Source organism: Danio aesculapii, chromosome 1 (genome assembly GCF_903798145.1).
Source record: "Danio aesculapii chromosome 1, fDanAes4.1, whole genome shotgun sequence".
Lineage (NCBI taxonomy): Eukaryota > Metazoa > Chordata > Actinopteri > Cypriniformes > Danionidae > Danio > Danio aesculapii.
This window is the reverse complement of record NC_079435.1, coordinates 35304201-35325497: the sequence shown is the minus strand read 5'-3', so window position 1 is coordinate 35325497 and position 21297 is coordinate 35304201. Positions and strand designations below refer to the sequence as shown.

The following is a 21297-nucleotide window of genomic DNA, read 5'->3' as shown; positions in this document are numbered from 1 at the left end:
TAAATGTCTACCATTACATTTCAGATCTTCTTGTCTTTTCTATTCATAACAATGCCAGAATTGCACAATAAAACTATGTTCTCAGCCATGGACATTATTAGAGTACTCTTTATCTGATAGATAGAAAGATAGAAGGCAATCTGGCATAGAGGTATCTCATCTAATTTTGGTTATACACATTCATCAGTTGATAATAAATCTTCACCAGTGCCTCATTATACTTAAATTCTTGGCATTTAAAATATATAAAACTACAGAATAGATCAAAACTGTCAGTTAAATAAAAGTATACCTGTATGCCATAATTACTTGTTGGCATTCATTCATACTATAATGTGCGAGTTTAAATATTAAATAGATCTATTATTGTATGCTAAGCTATTAATAGTAGTGCTGGTCACTTAAATTTAATTTATATGTAAGGGATATAATTTATAGATTGCAGCAAAATAAATGACAATAAATGCTGCACTTACAGAACATAGAATAGCACCAAAATACCCTTCTAGAGTACCTTTGTTTTTCAGGATCTGATCATCTTTAACCTCCTAAATGTATTTCAAATTATTTAAAATTTCTTTGTTTTACAGTTTTTTCATTTTTTTTTATGTTTCATTGTTTCTTTAATGCAACTGAGTCTAAATTTATTTTGTGTTTTCTACAAAAAATAACAAGAAATAAATTTCATAATGATTGCATTTTTTTGTATTCTAACATTATTAGGGGAAAAAAAACAAAAGGCTGTACTGTTGACTGAAATTCAGTGAATTTTTTCCAGAAATACTTTTTTTGTCAAACAAAATAACTTTATATGGTGGTTGAGGTGTATATGGAATATTTATATTCACTGTCATTTTTTTAAATGTCAAAAATGTGTCTTCATTTTTTATAACATGAAACTTTTCATAAATTTAATTAAAATCATTCTTTTGCATTATTCTTTTGCATTACAGTACAAGTAATAAAGAAGTTAAAAAAATAAAAATAAAAGAAATAAAAAAAACACTTTCACCTCAGAACAAGTTTTTTTTGGCAGAAAAAAAATAGTGTTACTTCAAATGCAATGTGGACATTTGACGTCAAGAAAAGTGGGCGTTCACTTCACTTAGACGGTTTTAGTTTGACCTTGAAAGCTTTCAAGTAGTCCCAGTCTTGTATATATTATTTATCTACTGTATTAAATATTAAAAAGGTTGGGGTTATAAGGCTTTGAATCTCTACAAAAGTATACATTAAGTGCTTACGGTTCAGGTGTGAAACAGAAGATGTGTGAAACAATAGAATGAAACAGATACCCAAAACTGAACCACATTGGTAACAACAGAAGCACATAATAATACAACGACACTGTTGCTTTAAAAGCAGGTGCTGCTCTACTGCTAATATTCCACTTCGATTTGCATCACACAACAGTCTCAAACGTTTACCAATGCAATGTATACTGTACATTCAGTAGTGAGTTGGCATAGACAGTCCAAAGCAGTCCTGAGCTGTCTAGAAGAATCCAGAACAACAGTACAGAAAAGCTGTCTTCATTAACCCATGACAGTTAAGTACTGGTGGAATTCCAGGTCAATAGCTAGACTGCATTGTCAAAGATCTTAAGAGACTGCATGATATGTTCATCCTGCAAAAAATAATAGTAAAGAAGCAGTGGTATTGTTATACATATCTGCTTTATACAACACATGTTTTCAAAAAAGATGAAATGAGACTTACCTTTTCACAGCTATCAATGAATTCATCAATAGTTACTACACCATCCTGGTTTATGTCCATTTTCTTAGAGGAGAAAAACATATGTGAGAAAAATAGCCGGTTATTTATAGTTATTAAATTATTAGCATTATGGGACCTTGATTTCTGCTCTGTTGACTTTTGATGTTAAAAATTCAACTCCAGAGTTTAACAAAGTGAATATTAAGAAATAATATATAAAGAAATAAATGTGTAAAATAACAGAAAATGTAATGGCAGTTTAGTAGACAATATAGCACTTTAAACTATTAAAACCCTCTACCGCACGCATTATGATACATTTATTTAAAAACATATATTTGACTGTTTTTCTTTTCTTTAAATGGCTTAACTTGAAATGCTGAAAAAAAAATTGGAAAAAATGTTTTTTTTTTAAGGTACTTTATGATATGTTGCCATATGGCATCAACGTCCAACGGTGGATCTAACTTAGAAATTTCAAATTTAAAACTTTCCTTATAATTAATAATTTTGCAGTTTGAAATGATTTAATTGGTGTTGCAGTATTATAAGTTTTAACACAGAACTTATAAATGACACCTTATACATACTTTCCAACAACTCATATTCCAACAGCTTACATTTATTCCATTCTTTTTTCTGAATGTTATTAAAAACAAACCTAATATTGTATTATCATGTATACAACATACTGTAAATATAAATATTTTCTCCAGTAAATATTATAACAAATAAATAACAAGTCTAATATATCCAGACGCATCAGAATAATGTAGCTACTAGCTAACAATATTTATATATTATACCATATACTTTACTACATCTGTCTTATCTGCCTCTGAGCTAACTTACCTAAACTGTCTCTATCAAATGTCCAGTCTGCATCATTCTCATGGTCACTAAAACCCATCTCATCCTCACTTTCATCTGCAGGAATAGCCAGTTCTGTCCTTTTCTTCTTTCACGTACCATAGAACATGGTGATGCTCGCTAATACACTGTTCCCTGTATTCTTATCTATTCAAAAGTAGTATTGCCATATGTTTAATGCAGCGGATGCCCTTCCAGCCGCAACCCATCTCTGGGAAGCATCCATAAACACTCACTCTCACTCATACACTATGGACAATTCAGCCTACCCAATTAACCTGTACCACATGTCTTTGGACTGTGGGGGAAACCGGAACACCTGGAGGAAACCCACGCGAACGCAAACTCCACACAGAAACGCCAACTCGAACCAGCAACCTTCTTGCTGTGAGGCAACAGCACTACCTACTGCATCACTGCATCGCCCACTAGATTTTATCCATAATGCAAATGTGATTAACATACAACTAATCAACATTATATTACTAGCTTTCATGTTGTTATTGTTACAACTTATAATTTCACAGCTGACCTTGCTAGCTAGCTAACCCGTTCCACTATTGCATGTTCCACTATTGCACATACATTTGATTGATTTACAAAAAAACTAATTTGATTAAATAAAATTGGAGTTGTAAATATGTCATTATAACTTACTGGAGGTGATGTCTCAGATTTTTTGTGGATCCGACATAATTAGATTTTTTGTTTTTATTGACGTTTACATTTGCATTTAGCAACTACTCACAATAAATGCCAGTCTGTCAGAAATCGAACTGTCAGAAAAACACAGTATGTCATGTGACTTAACCAAAGCACATCATTGACTCACTAAGGTCTTCTCTTTCCAACAAAAAAAAATGTTGGTCTTAAAGAAACAGTGGCAGGGAAATGAACATAAGTATCATGTTGCCATATGGTTACACCACGCAGTAGAGGGTTAAAAATCTTAATAAAAGTCACTGTTTTTAAGGTTAAAAGTTGTTTAAAGAAACATCAAGGTCGTCAGCACCAGTAGCCTAGTGGTACTGCACGCTGACATATAGCGCATGAGCATGAGCAGTAGCATGAGCAGTAGCATGAGCTCATGATTGACCCAGCTGGTCCACATTGGCTAATCATGATCCTCCAATCAAAGGATCCCAAGTCACTATATATATCCTCATTTCCTCTCTACAACTATCTTCATCTGGGAGAAAGCTTTCGGCTGCTAAAAAGCTTCAGCTCTAAAAAGCTTTTACAGCATTGCACTTTTCAGCATATCAATATGGAAATAGCCAACAAACATCTACAATTGCAGCCAGAGCCCTGCTCTCCCCGAGACTTCAGCCACTGCAATGAAGCCAAACTCTCACCGCTCTCTTATGTTCTCTTATGCCCTCTTGGTAATGTTCATACCATGCTTAAGAGGAAGCCTTGCAAAATAACTACTCTCCAACAAAACTAAACATTTCGTATATCTTTAGAAAGCAAGACTCGCATAACTAAAATAATTGAAATCATTTTAAGGATACAAACACTATGGACTTAACGTCCTCTGAACTGTAAACAACCAGAGATAACAAACCAAATAAACCCACCTCTCAAGCTTCCGGCCTGTCCACAGGTACCTAACGTTTTAACAAGCTGGATAATTCAACTGCAAGGATTAAAGCAATCCAATCCGTAAAATATTAGTCCACAACATACTTGTATGTTGATCATCATCCATGGATTCACGGCTGTCATCCAAACTAGTCGCTGGACTGCGTTCAGTAAGTAGAATCTTTCAGACATAAACACTTGTAATTTGTTCAACAAAATGGCCGCTGACCTTTGCACTTTTGATGGATACTTCTTTCAGCCAAATAGCTGGAAGAAGTGTCACCGTTAAAGGGCTCTCAGAACATGTGACGGTCCCGCCCTCTCTCCTGATGTTTATGAACAGACACAGTTGCAAAGACTTTGTGAATGAATTGGGCCAGTTATGCTTCTGACTTTAATAATGTTAAGATTCCAAACTTAATGTTATTTAATCATGGATAAAAGCAAAGCCTGTAGCAAACATTACATTGACAAAGTTTCTAATAAGTACGGTTCAAGTATAAATTAAATGTCAACATCGTTTTTGAAGTTGAGGAAAAAAAATAATAAAATAAATAAAAAAAAAAAAATACCCGCCACTCCCGATAGCAATTTAACTTCTGAAAATTACCCAGCTAATGAAATTCTACACACCAAACATAGAAGTCTGATCGTAATATGCCACAGGGATTTAAACTTCTCACTTCACCAACTCCGTCTTAGAGGTATTTCCAGGACCACCAGCCAAGCCATGCTCCATATCTTTTGCTCTCCATCCCTCCACCATCCCATGAAGAGATTCTGTTCATTCATGTAAATATTCCTCACCTCACTAGAGAACTGCGTTCTCACCCTGACACTAATTTTTCTGACTTTCTCATTTCAGGTCTAACCCACGGATTCCACCCGGGCCTCTCAGCTCTCCCTTCCATTAATTTTATTTATTTTTTTTGTCCTAATCCTGACCTAACCCGAAACTGTCGATTATCTTATTTAAAAAAGAGATTGACAACCACTTTATAATTGGATCATTCTCTGCCACACCATTCAAGATTTCATGCATTTGTCCCATAAGCAGTGCAACTCGTAAATTCTCTGACAAATGGATTCTATCTAATAATTTCAGAATCCTCCATCTCATCCAACTTTTAGATGAGATTCTAATCATCTCTCCCCTCACATCGCCTACAGCCTAACACCTAGAGATCACCCAAAAGGTTTTCGCCAATCTAGGTATTCCTCTTGCAGAAGGCTGGACCCAGTACATTTACCAAATTTTTAGGCATCAACTCTAATTTTCATAAATTCCAAGCTTCCCTTCTTAAAAAGAAAGCTGACTGAATTTCTCTTTTCCTTATAATTCAAGAAAACAGACTTGAATAAAACGCATACTGTTATCCATTCTCGACCACCTAAATTTCACAATGCCAATTTACCTCAAGCTTGCCTGCTTCAGCTCCCTACAACAGTCCACGATTTAGAAGACACAAGGTCTCTCTCCAAACCCACCCGCAATGAACTCAGCTTATGGATTTTTTGCAGTAATTGTTTGCACCCCCATTAAATATTAGCCTATATACTGGTGCTGCCCTATCAGTTGAGTTCAAAGGTTACTCAGAGGCCACTGGTTCGCTACCACATGGCCCCCTCAATCGATTTCCACTCCAGAAAACAATTATTCATCAGCTTTCTTCAAACTGTACCCAAAAGTTGCTGCTGCCATACTATGGGGAGACGAATGGTCCACCTCCAGCATTCTCCTTCATTGTGATGAGGAAGACACAGTATAATGCATAGACAAAGGCGTTATTACTCCCCAACCTTTAATGCTACTTTTAAGATGTCTTATTTGGACATCAGCCAAAAAACAATGTATCATGTCTGCTGAAGACTTGCCAGGTTGCAAAAACCAAATCATTGACTCTCTCTTTCTCATTTTCTTTTCAGAAATTCTGGTCATTGGCTCCAGAAGTGGATCCCAACCCAACGCTTGTCCCTCCCTTTCCAGAAGTGACATTGCCTTAAGCCACCCTCTTTATAACCTCCACCAAACCCCATATCGCTTATCCTCCAAGTACCAAACCTCACCTTTCTGTTCCTACTGCCAGCATTGAGTGCTTCCACTGTTCTCTCCTAAGTCTTTACCCCTCGCCTTTGACTCATTTAATTTCCTTGCTCCATCTAAGCATCACCCTAAGCTCAGACTCCCACAGGAGTCAACACCCTCACCTTCCTGTTTCCACTGCATCAGTATAATTATTCTGTATAGTCATTCACCAGTATTTACATTGATTATTCTGCATTATAGTTCATTAGCATTCATGTTATTATATTCTGTATTTTGCATGGTAATCACGTTACCTCCAACAGCTCCTCCCCTGTTATTTCCCCCTGCCAGCGTTGTGTGCTCCTGCTGCCTTAGTGTCTTTCTTATTGCATAGTTTGTATATTCTGTATAGTATTTGTATAGGATAATTGTGTTACTTGCAGCTGCTCTCCCCCCCCCCCCCCCCCCCCCCCTTTTTTTTTTCCTGCCAGCAGAGTGCCTCTGCTGCATTAACTCATTTATACTCCATCGTAGTTTACCATTATCTTTCATGTTTTGTATCATTTGCATAATTGTATAGTATATCTGTGTTCCTAACTGAGTGTATTAAAGATGTTAAAGACTGGATGACCAACAATGATCTTCTCTTAAACTCAGACAAAACAGAATTATTACTTATTGGGCCTAAATCCTGTACACAGCAGATCTCACAAATCAACCTACAATTAGAGAGATACAAAGTTAGCGTTAGCTCTACTATAAAAGATCTGGGTGTCATATTAGACAGCAATTTAACTTTTAAAAATCATATATCCCATGTCACAAAAACTGCTTTCTTTCATCTGAGAAATATCGCTAAGTTACGAAGTATGCTATCCATCTCAGATGCAGAAAAGCTCGTCCATGCTTTTATGACTTCTAGGCTGGACTACTGTAATGCACTGTTTGCTGGCTGCCCAGCATCCTCTATTAACAAACTTCAATTAGTACAAAATGCAGCTGCCAGAGTTCTTACCAGGTCTAGAAAATTTGATCACATCACACCAATTTTATCCTCCTTACACTGGCTGCCTGTTAAGTTTCGTATTGAATTTAAAATATTGCTTCTTACATATAAAGCTTTAAATAATCTAGCTCCTGTTTATCTAACCAATCTTCTGTCTCGCTACAATGCAACTCGCTCTTTAAGGTCACAACTTAGGGCTTCTGGTAGTACCTAGAATAGCAAAGTCGAGTAAAGGAGGTCGAACCTTTTCATTTATAGCTCCTAAACTCTGGAATAGCCTTCCTGATAACGTCCGAGGCTCAGACACACTCTCCCAATTCAAAACTAGATTAAAGACCTATCTGTTCAGTAAAGCATACACTTAGTGCACCACTTAGCGGGCTTCTACACAGGTTCTGCATCTTGTTGATATACACTATGAACAGCAGCTACGCTAATTATTTTCTTTATTCTCCATTTCCACCTGGGGATACTCTTCCCGAGGCCCTCAGACTATGCAGAGTCACTGATTCGATCCAAGACCAATGACGAGATGATCCCAAGGTTTCCATATCCTGGACCAGGCCGAATCCTGAGCAGCTACTGTGATGGTCATGGAAGAGTGGAGAACATGAGACTGATTCCTGTGACGCTCCAGAGACAGACGAGTCTTCGCTGAGGCCAGCTTCCAGCCTCCGCCACTGAGACTGCAGCTCTGCACAAGACGTTTGGCCAGCGGAGAAATTAAAATGGTCGTGCCCAACTGAGCCTGGTTTCTCTTAAGGTTTTTTTTTCTTCACTTCTGCCATTAGTGAAGTTTTTTTTCCCTCTCCGCTGTCGCCACTGGCTTGCATGGTTCAGGATCTATAGAGCTGCGCATCATTGGATTTGCTCTTCAATATTTGGACTAGTCTTCAATATTTGGAGTAGTGATTATTAAACCACACTTAACTAAGCTCAACTGAACTGAACTTAAACACTCCAAACTGAACTACACTGTTCCAATTTACTATGACCTTTTATGTGAAGCTGCTTTGACACAATCTACATTGTATAAGCGCTATACAAATAAAGGTGAATTGAATTGAATTGTTCCAGCTACCTTTCTCTTCCCATTCCAGCGTGGAGTGCTTCCGCTGTACCAGTTTATTTTTCCATATAGTCATTGAACAAATATCTACATTGTGTGTATTCTGCATAGTCCATTTAGTATTTTGTGTATAATATTGTGTATTTCTGCATAATCATGTTACTCCCAGCACTGCTTCTGCTGCATCAGTTTATTTATTCTGTATAGTTATTCACCAGTTTCGGCATTAAAGTGTTTATTCTGCATAGTAGTTCATTAGCATTTCATGTTTATGATATTATGTATTTTGCTTAGTAACCTTGTTACTTTAACAGCTCTCCACTTTTCTTTCCCCTTCTCAGCGTTGTGGGCTCCTGCTGCATTAGTATCTTTCTTTTCATGTAATTTGTACATAATAATACTAGTGTTACGTACAGCCGGTTTTTCTGCTTTAGTGCATTTTATTATGCATAGTAGTTCACTAGTATGCTCCATGTCTATATTTTATTGTTCGTATACTAAAGCTGTGTTAATTCCAGCTGCCTTCCCCTTTCTTTTTCCATGCCAGTGTTGAGCTACCTGCTAGCATTGGATGCTTCTGCTGCATACTAGTCCTATATTCCATACACTAATTTATAAAGCATTTATGTTCCCTCCAGCTTTTCTGCCCTTTCTTTACCCTCAGCAGTGTCGAATGATTCCGCTACCAAATCACTTCCCTCTGCTTTAACAGCCAACTTCATGCCCTTCTCTATTACCTCTCACAAACCTTCTCTTAAACACTGGCTCCCACAGAAGACCCACTTAAGGCCCAACTCTCACATGAGTCTCCACCCTCACTCATAGCCACACTCGGACTCCCACAGGAGTCAAACTTAACCTGCTGTGTTAATTTTCATAGCCACCAAACCTACCCTGGCCTTTACACACTCCCTAGAACCCCCTCCCTCCCTTCACCAGTTCTTTACATTACATCCAGCAGCCGGATGTAGCACTTTTTCTTTGCACTTTGGGGAGTTTCTGTGTAAACACACGGCTGCTGTCCCGAGCGTTTATCATTTGCTTTTTGGGGAGTTTCAGATCGACCTGAGCTCAGTCTCCCCTCGCCCTGTGAAAGGAGGGAGCCCTGGGCTCGAGGATACCTTGAGCTCAGGGCTCTCTCCCGGGACAGTACGCCAAACAAGCTATGTATAAATCGTGAGCTAAGTGTGAACTCTTGAAGTGAAGTTTAAATTTTAAACTAATTTCGAGAGGAGCATGTGCTCATGATTGACCCAGCTGGTCCACATTGGCTAATCATGATCCTCCAATCAAAGGATCCCAAGTCACTATATTTATCCTAATTTCCTCTCTACAACTATCTTCATTTAGAAGAAACCCCCCTCCTCCCCATCTTCCACCTTTATCCAGAATGGGCGACACGGTGGCTCAGTGACTAGCACTGTTGTCTCACAGCAAGAATACCAATGGCGTTGGGTCTTTACTGGGCCATCTGGTGTTCCTGTGCAGAGTTTGCATGTTCTCCCCGTGTCCGCGTGGGTTTTCCCTGGGTTCCCTGGTTTTCTCCCACCATCCAAATGTGCTCTATATTATAGATAAAATAAGCCTAAATCTTTTTTCTTATGTCTTACTCTCAGGAAGTTCACCTTGGCCTCAGCAGCGGGGAGTTTCAGATTGACCTGAGCTCAGTCTCCCCTCGCCCTGTGAAAGGAGGGAGCCCTGGGCTCGAGGATACCTTGAGCTCAGGGCTCTCTCCCGGGACAGCATGCCAAACAAGCTATGTATAAATCGTGAGCTAAGTGTGAACTCTTGAACTGTTATAATGCATTAGTATAGTACGATTTATGGTAAACATAAATTAACTAAATATTTAAAACTATATATTCTAAGAAATGTATACAGTCACATTTTTCAATAATAATAATAATGTATAATGGCATTACTTGGAAGAACATTCTGACATGTTGCCTCACTGCCTCCTCCTTAAGCCGTGGATGTATAGATTTCCCCATCAAATCATAAATAGACTTCATTATATCCAGCATTTCCTGAAACATAAGATCAAATCCACTGAAATAATACATCACAATCGAAACCTCAGAAGGTGTTTAGACTTTGGCAGAACTAAAAATGCAAAGACACAAATTCAGCAAAAAACAGTACACAATCTCAAAAATGACAGAACTTTTCAGACCTCTTTAGTAATCTGCCCATCTTTGTTGATGTCATATAGATTGAAAGCCCAGTTCAGCTTTTCTTCAGTAGTGCCTCTCAGCAAAACAGATAGATCACAGACTAACTCCTGAAAAAAGGAATTGGCATAATAAAGTCCCTGTACATTCATTCTTATCTTTTATCCAGTGCAAGGACTCAACACCTGAATCATGCATAATGATACTACACTGTCAATGATTTGGGCAAATTACATAGTATTTAACTGTCATATGAACTGTTTTTTACTGTAGGACAATTGTGCACTCTGTTACTGTATTTTAAAGTTGTAAACATTACTGTATATTTTACAGTAAAGACATAATTCTTTAAATACATATATAGCAAGATTAATGGTGCTGTGAATGTAAATACAGTTTTTTTTTGCTGTAATTGATTTACAATAAATTACTGGTGAACTGCTGCCAGTAAGTTACTGTAAATTCTACAGAAAATTGTTAACAATGTATATCCTACAAAAGGCATTCAAAACACGGTATAACTTTTAACATGCTTATTTTACACATGAATGGATAGTTGACAAATAGGCAGTAAAAATGCTTTGTAAAACACCCTTTTTAGAAGAAAAATGAGAAATGTTTATGTAGTTCAAAGTTAGATATTTCATAACATATACCTTTTTTACATTTTTACTGAACAGGGGTCTCATTTATAAAACTTTGCACAGAAACCAAAGCATTCTAAAAGTGAATGTATGGCAGAATAAATGTAAATTTATTTATTAACGAGTATGGCTTATATGATGATTTAAAGGGGATCGCTTAAAGTTTACTTATAACAGCACAGCATTCCTATGGAAAATGGTGTGTGTACGATTCCACCTTCGTTTTGTATCTACGGCATTTTTTTTTTAATGAGATTTAAAATATGTATTTTAAATATGTCATATAGTGTGACAGCAAAATTTAGGAAAAACTACTTTTAATAATATACAACCAACATATGTTTGATTTATCATCATTGTTTGACACTTCATATGGTGCTATTTTATATGAATTTATGACATATGACAATTTTATAGTGGGTCCAAAAAAAGTTCCATATATAAAGAATTTAGCAGCTGAACATCATGGGTTTTACAGTTGGCTTCAGTCACATGATCTTGAATGGGGTATTTCAAAAGTTCTGTGGAACTGCCCCATTTAAAAATACCATATGTGTCACACCAAAGGACATAATTTTCAGTTACAAATTATATCTAGTTCCTATGTTTTTAGAAATGATTGCCATTTACTAAAATTGCCACTTGTGTACTTAGACCTGAGCTATTTATTAATAATTTAATGAATTTCATTTTAATTTATAAGAGTTGTAATTTATTGAACTATTGTTGAAACAGTCACACCAAATGACAGATTTAAAATGTGGGCAAACTTTTTTTGAAATGTCACATCAACAACCCAAATAGTTGTTTTTATTATCCAAAAACAAACAAGTTAATTAAAAGTCTTTACCTCAAAACTAAGAGAGCCATTCTTATCTTTATCAAATGCATTGAAGAGAAACTCAGCATACTTGGATGAATCTGAAGAGAAAACAGGTAATATACTGATTATACATATGACACTATAACAATTCATATACTGTATATTACACATTATAAACATATATTTATATAAATGCTGGAAAAGATTTATATTTTAGTTATTGTTTATGTTTTATGTTTCTGTGGCATTCAGTCTAGGAATTATTAAAAATGTATACTTTTTTAGTTCTGTATGAAAAATCTCGGACAAAGCACTTGTAGGAGACACTGACTGCAATAAGGGTAATCTGTCTTTTAAACTGTCATATCAATATTTGATTATGTAATTTTCTCAAGTATCGTTAAATACAATAGTTCGCTAATAAAACCTATAGTAATGTATACTGTCACTGCACAAAATGTCTTTAAATGATTTTATACCAACTATTTAAATTCAATTGCTTTCAATTTCAACTTTAAAATTCAATCATTAAGTTGTTCTGCATAAATGTATGAATTACTTTTTTCTGTTCAACATAAGAGATAATACATTGGTTTGGCCACAATTACCTTCCATTGTACATGTAGTTATGCACATTCTTCAAAATCATCTATTGTGTTCAGTAGATTAAATATATTAATACAGGTTTGGAAGGTGATTTAATGATGACATACATTAAATTAACCTTTAGTTTCAATTAGTATTGATTAAGGTGGTTTATTCCACTATGGTGAACTAGAGACTAAGTCGAAGAAAAATGAATTTAATGAATAGTATTGGTTAAACATATCTGATAGAACAAAATTGTACCTCCTAGTGGGAAGAACAGAGCATATATGTTTTTAAAAGTGTCCTCATTCACAACTCCACTTGGACAATCCTAGAAAAACAGGCCCAGACAAGAAGGTGATATTTATGAGGCTGGAAAATCTCCAAAGAGAGCAGAATGACAACATCATTTTTAATTTCAACACCCAGCAGGTGGGGTTTAAATGAACTCTCACATTCTTGAATCCTCTATAGAGTAACTGCAGCTCTTGTCTGGAGAAATGGGTCTGCGACTGCAGTTGCTCCAGATTTTCTGGGTGATACCGTTCCGTTGTGCTCTCTTGTTCTTCGTCCTCATTATCTACAACATAGCACACATAGCTGAAATCATTTATATTGGAAATACAGCTTCTGTCTCAAAGAATCATTCTTTTTCTGTTATTATGATACATGCAAGTGTTTAGACGCATCCTTGTTTGCTTTTGAACTGTCAAATGATGCCTAGAGCTTTACCTTTAATTAAGATTCCCGCCACTAGCAGGTGCAGTAACACTAATTACACCAACACTGCCTTTTTGATGAATAATGAAAGGAGAGTGACATGTATTGATGCCTTTGTCAAGGCTATGTTTCCTTTTACACACCATTACTTGTGATTTGAGAAACTTCATTAGGCACAAACAGGTTTTGTGTCAGAGATCATTACTCCAGTAGTCGATCATAACAAATTGCGTTTAAATGTTAGTACGATACAGTATGGTGGTGCATCTGTCCAGTTTGTAATTCTTTTGCAGCAATGTAAAGACCTTTTCATATATTTTCTTTTGTAGAACTCATGTGGGTATTATTTAAAGTTGTTCATAAAAGGTGTAAATTATTAAGTATGTTGAGGTTAATATTCATAGCATAAACAGCATAGAGGGTCTGCCCTGCTTCCATGAATTTTATTAAATATTCACCACTATGTGCCTTAGCAGGTCAGGTAACTAAAGACACAGAGCGGTGTCTCCTTCAGGACATGTATAATACCTCTGTCCCAGTTTCCCATGAAGAACGTCCTGGTATAGATTGATGCCTGCAGTACTAAATATGCACTAGATTTCACAAGCTATAGTTCTTGTGTTTTATAAAGGGAGTATTCTCTAGATGAATATATAAATATCCTTGTCCATGTATGAGATACTTACTATTTCTAAGACAAATATTACTGTATGAGGGGATTCACTTTAAAATTGGGGTGCCAGACTGACCCACTAAAAGATTGGTCAAGATGTTACAAGCTGCTCCTAGGTACAACATGCTGTAATCAATCACAGCACCCACCACCGCTGCTACAACTAGGGCAGATTTAAGTGCCTTATGTGTAATGACTTTCTGCAGTTTGTTTAAAATGATTGTTTTACACACCAAAAAGAAAAACCTTTTTAAAAAGGTTGTTCATTTATGGTTCATATTGCGAGACCAGACCTACCATGGACAGTTTTTCTAGAATCTACCACTGGCTCTGATGTTCATTATGTTTCTACAGTGGTTAAACATGAGATCAAATTCATTGTATAGATGGGATATAAAGAAAGTTTTGGCTGAAGGGACAATAATACTTTCCTGTTATCTGTTGCTGACTGTAAACTCTCTGCCTTTCATACTTTTAAAACCAGCTTTTACAACAGCTGCTGTTATTCAATTCACATTTTTATTTAATAAATAATATTTTTAATATTAGTGAAGTTTATTTATAATCTAATTTCGAGAGGATCAAGTGCTTATGATTGCATGCAACTGCCCCGCATTATCCAATTTATTATTTACCAATCACATGATTCCTAGGCCACTATAAGTGCCCTAGGTTAAATACCACAGACATCTTCGTTTTGAAGACTCCCCCCTTCCACCCCTACTCCTCCTCCTTTCCTAGATGGGTGACACAGTGGCCCAGTGGTTAGCACTGTTGCCTCACAGCAAGAACGTCTATTGGTTCTGCTCATTAACAAAACCAACAGACGTTTCTTTGTGGAGTTTGCACGTTCTCCCCGTGCCCACGTGGATTTCCCCCGGGTCCCCTGGTTTCCTCCCACCGTCCAAAAACATGCAACTTAAGTTAATTGACTAATCCAAATCAGCACTATAAACATGCACCTAGTAAGTAGCTATCTCTTAAGAGCAATCACTATCTGTTCATTAGCTTCTACAGCAGAGGAGTTCTCGAGATCTACCTAAGCTCAAACTCCCCTCTCACCTTGCAATGGGAGGGAGCCCAGGGCTCTTTTGATCTCAGGGTTCTCTCCCGGGACAACATGCCAAACACGCTTTATAATCAATCATCAGCTAAGTGTGAACTCTTGAAATAGTGTTCAATAAAAGTTTGTAAAATGGCATACTTTATTGTAATGGTGATTTCAGTGCAGTCAATTAAACGAAATGAAAAGAAATGAGGACATTAGCTTTGCTTTAAACAAGACTCAGTCATCGCTGTAATGAAACAGTGTTGCCAGATTGGAATTTCAAAGTACCATACCAGAACCTCAAAATTATCATATTTGGAGGAAAATGATCATACACGAGTCAAACGGAGTTAGTTATTATCTAGACAAATAGCATTTTGACACAACATGCAAATTTCCATACGTAAGAAAAAAAAAAACTAGGCGTACCTCAATGGGAAGGTTCAAACTCCACCTCCGAGTCTCTGTCCTGCATGTGTTGCCAGATGCTAAGGGATTCATTTTGGGGTACAAATCAGATGCCGTCATGGACCGCAGCATAGTGCTGGTTGGCTTGAAAGCAGTGCACCCTCCCAAATTTTTAACATACTCTGAGGTGTGCATGAGCCCATTCAGAGTATCTGTAATGAGCCGACTTCGTGGCTTTGTTTTGATGAGATTAACTTTAAACACGTTCACATGATGCATTTGAAAAGGGAAAAACGAGAACATCAAGGCTAAACTCCCCTGTCCTTTTCACCTTCCTTTTCAATGCTACTTTTTAAAACTTTATTGCTTAAACAATCAACCTCAACCTGAAAACGTCTGACTTAAGCATGGCCGCGTGTGGCAGGAATATTAACTCATCAGAGGGAGCCATTCTCCACGTTGATTGGCTGAGAAAATGTATGGTGAGATGAGATAGAAAACGGGCCTAACTCCACGTTCTTCTCACAGACAGCAGACAAAAGATGCGGCTAGATTAATAAGTAAAGAAGCCCTACGATTACAATGAAATTCATTTTAAATGCCCAAAAATTCTAAAATTATTGTACATTATAGGATTTTTTTCATTATTGATCGTACATGGTACAGACGTCAAAATTATCGTACAAATTCGATAACTATCGTACGTCTGGCAACACTGTCATGAAATGTCATTTATATTTTTTTAGAAAGTGGCATTTTCAAATAAATAACTTGTGTTTTGCTCAGCTGTAAAAATGTCAATTTGTCAACATGAATGAACAGTTTTGAATCGGTGGCAGAAGAAAGCAGATCTTCATCCAAAAGAATTCTTCATATAAAAGAGACATTTTTGATCTTTATTTACTCTAGTGTTTGTCACAGGGTCACAGAAGCATTTTCAGAATTTGTATGTTTGCAGTGCGTTTTTGTGATGCATGACTTTGATTTTGAAAGATGTTTGTGAAAGCTCTTGATGCTTCTGGTTCATGTGCATAAGAAAAACACATTCTCCCATACACTGTTTCATGGTACTCAGCAGTCATGAGTGTCTTCTTTTCATTGGAAGAGATGTGGAATGCGGTAAAATGTGAGTAGGTTCACTTGCAGAAGGAAGGCAGTGAGCCAGAGTTGATTGTGCAAGCAAAGTCCACCAATTTTGTGTGGAGAATCCCCTGAATGACCACTATTTCATCTGTGAGATGTGGAGCAGGGTCTCTCTGTGGTGTAACAAGAGTATTTGCATTACATAGAATTACAATAAAGCATCATGGTGGCTCAGTGGTTAGCACTGTCAGTTTCCTCCGGGTGCTCTGGTTTCCCCCACAGTCCAAATACATGCAGAATAGGTGAAGTCAATAAACTAAAAATGGCCATAGCATGAGAGAGTGTATGGGTGTTTCATATGAAGTGCTGGGTTGCTGCTGAAAGGGCATCTGCCACATTAAACATATGCTAAAATAATTGGTAGTTGCTAAATTAGGGACTAAGGTGAAGGATAGTGAGTGGAAATGACAAAAATATTAACCTACCAAAACATCTACTTGTGTTTATATTGCAGGCAATCAACAATATCAAACTGAATTTGGCTCATAAAGTTAAATAAGGTTAAGGGAAGGAACGAAGGAAGGTTTCCGGCATTTCACAAAATGATATCACTTTTGTGGCATAAATTACCATAAAAATGTAATTTTTAATACACAAATTAAAAAAAAGGAAAGAAAAGCACAAAAGTCTCAAAATTATTTATTATTTCTAAATTATTTCTGGATTAAGAAAAATGAAATGAGACTTGAAACAATATTTTACCCAGATTTTGACATTTATTTTTTATGAACTTTTTAAAATGTAACTTAATGAAAACACCAAAAATGGGTTGTTTTGTCTTTGACCCACAACCACAGTATAATAAAATGTTGAAAGTAAACTGTTCAACATTATATAAAAGTTATATTTAAGATGTTGTTGCAATAGGTGATGAGGTGTTATGTGGATGATGAGGTACTACAGTATTATGAAGCGGGTACAGGATGTTGAAATGATGCATGAGAAACTGCTGGCCTTAAAATACATTTACATTGCAAAATGTGGTATTTCACCACAATTATTGGACTCAATTATTGGTCCTAAAATTTATTATTGTACAAACAAAAGTCAAAACAGCATTATTAAGTAAAACTTAAGTATTAAGTACATAGAAAAGGAAAGTTGTAAAATAGAAGAAAATAGCTACAAAAAGCAATTATTTTGGTATCCTATATACAAAAATGGCTCTTTTTCCTACTGTTTGTCTTTATCAGTAAATCACATGTGTTCATTTCAGTATGGCTTAATTTCAACTCAGTTCAGTTCTTTCATATTTTCACGTATTGCAATAGTGCATTGTGAGTAGTTGCAACAAGATAAATGCTTCATAAATGCTTGTTGTGGCATGTTTTCTCTATAGAAAGAAAACAAGTCTGAATGGCTTGTAGTTATTTTTGTCTTATGATGCTTTTAAGGCTATATAAATACAGACCGAGCAGTGAATCCCCAGTGGGAAACCAATCATCTGAATTAAATCAAACAAGTAATGCAAAATACAATCAGCATGCATGAATTTTAAGTGGGGAGGTATTCAAGTAGATAAAACAGCAGCACAAAAACATCTCAAACACAGACCAAAAAAAAAAAACTGCTGAAAACTACCTGAAAAAGATACCAGTCTCTGCGATATTTAATTTATGGCATTATTAAGGGATCATCAGTGTCTTTTGGTGGGCTATGAAATGATGGAGTGTGTAATTATATTTAGTCCCACTAGGATATGAAGCATAGCCAAGGGAAAGATGAAATTAATTAGAACTCTCATCCACAAAGTTAAGACCATTAATGATTAGCCCTGTCATTTCAGTAATATCCCACGCAGAGATCATTTATATTATTATTTATGTTACAACTAGCTTATAGACAGTGATGACTGAGTACATTGAAATCCACCAAACAGTCTAATTTACTAGACAGAGTCAATTAATTTTATGGAAAATTAAATTTTTAATACATTTCACAAGTACATTTTGGACTTTACATCATTGTAGTGTATACAGATGTGTTATTGTTGTTATTATTATTATCAGGCATTACAGTTTGCCATATTCTACAGCAGTAAAGTGTGGCAAAGAAACACCTTGCCAGATATTTCATCTACAGCTCTGCTATATAATGTTAGATATTTCAGTAAAATGAATAATTACACCTTTCAAAAAATAAGGAAGAAAAAGAGATATACAGCATGGTTTATAATCATAAAACTGTCTTGGGGGAGTTACCACCTGTTGACCTTCCTGTTGTAGCATATGTAATATGTATTCATTATATTTTGACTGCAGATCAATATGAAGTTTCTGACTAGTCTAAAGGATTCTAGTGGGCCCCAGATGAGGTTATTTTGTGAACCCCAAACCCCCGAGACCATGATTTCCACTAAAGTTACAGCCTACACTTTGCTATGCTATGTTAATAACATATTTTAAAAGTTCTAAAATATTTTAGGTTCATTATCCATGACCAATCTTTTTGTGGTTTTGGATCTGTGTCATTAATTGTGCTATAGTAATTGAAGTTCAACTGATTTGCATTTTCAATACTTGTTGTTTGATAGATATATGTTAGAAATATGCATGGGAAACCGAAAAATGTCAGTGCTAGACCACAAAATAAACAGATAAACAATAATTTAATTTATGCCAAAAATCATTGCAATATTAAGTAAAGATTATGTTCCATGAAGACATTATATATTTATATAATAATAATAACAATAATAATAATATGATGATGATTCTATTATTACTATTATTGTTATAATTAAACATAAAAAAGTAATTAACTTTCCCAATATTTAGATCACAGTGAAAGAATATTTAACTTGCATGTAGTCATTTGGCAAACTACATAACTTCTGAATAAACTGTTTGGTTTTTAACGTTTACATTTTTTCTAAGCAATTACATTTCCCCAGCTACATTCCTGCATAAAATATTTCGTTAATTTATGCTTTCATTATCAATGGCCATTAGAATGTTCAATAACTTCTGACCTCTAAAAAACCTACACTAAAAATGTAAAGCTTTACCCACCATTACACAGTTTCAGTGTGGCGTTTAGAAAAGCATGATAAAGTAATAAAATCCTATACATCAAAATGACGATTATGCTACGTTATCTTTTTAGTCTCATACATAGTTCGCCAATAATCACAACCGCAACAAAAAATAAATATGGTTGACTGTACCTGTGTTCAGAGTTCCTGTGATTAGCCGAGCAATATGCTGAGTGAACTTGATCAACTGACGCTTGCATCGTCGGCGTCGGCTGCTCATTTTCAGAGAATGGAAGCAAAAACAAATTTTCTTCTGGCGTCAGGTTGAATTCCGCTGGTTTCTATCAGGTATGTGGATAGAGAATGACGCTGGAAGGTGAGGAAGCGTGTCAGCTTTAACACCTGAGAGCGAATCCGTTTCTATTCTCTCTCTCTCTCCCTCCCTCCGTCCCTGTTCAGTTCTTTGGCTTGACATTTTTTTTCACAGTATTATGTATAAAATATGCAGTTTATTTCCATCATTTAAGTAATAAAAATACACAATAAATTAAACAAACCTACAATAAAAATACACAATAAATTAAACAAACATATAATAATTAATTATTTATTGATAAAGCTTTGACTGCGAAACCGAGCTCTATCCTTCTATACTATAGGTCTTAAACAGCTCAGCCCTTTTATCCCCTTAGGTGCATATGGCCTCATTTTGAATTATTGGATGAACTGCTGACTATACAGGTCCCATGAAATCCAATGACTGATGGAACTGCAGTATTTTAAAGTGACTTTCATTTAATTTAATGTATAATTAAATTAAATGCAATCCATAGCTTTAAAATAGCTAAAAGCCCACAATAGTTAATATAGGTGTTCATGAATACCTATACGTGTTATGACCTACAAAGGACAGATTGTTTCATTATCATGACAGTTATGTTATCACTCATTACCAACAGTTAAGCCTTCAAAAAAAGGAGATATCTTTCTTTTTATATTTCCAAATTTTATAATTAAATAATTGATTGATTGACTGGTTGATTGCAGTAAATTGCATATTAAATTATTGCATAGTCAAATCAAAGATATGTGTTGAAGCTATAGTTTATCAGAATACATAACAGTGTAAAATATAAAATAGGCCTATGAACAGAAGTAGTGGTGCTTTCAGTTTGTTAGTGTTTTCTCAAGTGATCAGGGCTGGAAATGGAGAACTAAGCTCATGGAGTATGTCAGAGGGCAATGATCTGATTTACCCTGCTTACATAATTAGGGTAATAAAATTTACTTCTGTCTTTTAAAAGGCTAATATCTAATATTGTGGTTACTAAATTGTTGCAAATGCACCTGTAGTTTTTTCTAAGTGTAATGAGTGTAACTGCATTATCCAAAGTAAATCATATAATAAAGACAACAAATGACAAGATCTCTTATTTATTCTGCATTTCTATTCTGAATTTGAATATAGGCCTGTAGGAGGCCGTCTTGAGTATTTTAAAACTCTCTCTGGCAGAGGAGATCATGTATTGGAGTGCTGTGTTGTAATGGGTTGGTTTTAAAATGAGTAGAAAAGAAATAACAGCATGCAAACGCTTGTTAAAATTCTTGACCCTTAAAATGTACCTTATAAGTTTCTTGTGAGCTGAAAACCAGTGACCACATTTTAGAAAAACAAATAGAAGGCTATGGAGGTCAGTGGTTACAGGTTTTCAGTTTTCTTCAAAATGTCATCTTTTGTTGGACAGATGAAAAAATCCTCAAGCTAGAACAACTGAAGGGAAAGTAAATAATGATCATTTTTTAATGTTTGGGGTTTACAACTTAACTAAAT

The 21297-nt window shown here is 35.7% G+C and overlaps 1 protein-coding gene across 1 annotated transcript; it reads right to left on the bottom strand.

Annotated features, from left to right (window-relative positions):
* Positions 1–1015: 1015 nt before the first annotated feature.
* Positions 1016–19828, bottom strand: kcnip4b (potassium voltage-gated channel interacting protein 4b). The gene is made up of 8 exons (XM_056479328.1): positions 19659–19828; positions 12956–13080; positions 12762–12831; positions 11940–12010; positions 10448–10555; positions 10197–10301; positions 1720–1782; positions 1016–1627 (listed from the first exon to the last, which is right to left on the bottom strand). Exons 1-8 carry the CDS (start codon positions 19744–19746, stop codon positions 1580–1582), a joined length of 678 nt encoding a protein of 225 aa, XP_056335303.1. The 5' UTR covers positions 19747–19828; the 3' UTR covers positions 1016–1579.
* Between the last annotated feature and the right edge of the window lie 1469 nt (positions 19829–21297).

Bases quoted from the DNA above. Each gene is read 5' to 3' on its own strand.
- kcnip4b (XM_056479328.1), bottom strand. From the start codon at position 19,746: ATGAGCAGCCGACGCCGACGATGCAAGCGTCAGTTGATCAAGTTCACT. The intron at 12,832-12,955 runs GTGAGAGTTCAT...CTGTTTTTCTAG, and splicing joins TCTATAGAGGATTCAAGAAT to GATTGTCCAAGTGGAGTTGT. The intron at 10,556-11,939 runs GTAAAGACTTTT...TCCTTTTTTCAG, and splicing joins ATGGCTCTCTTAGTTTTGAG to GAGTTAGTCTGTGATCTATC.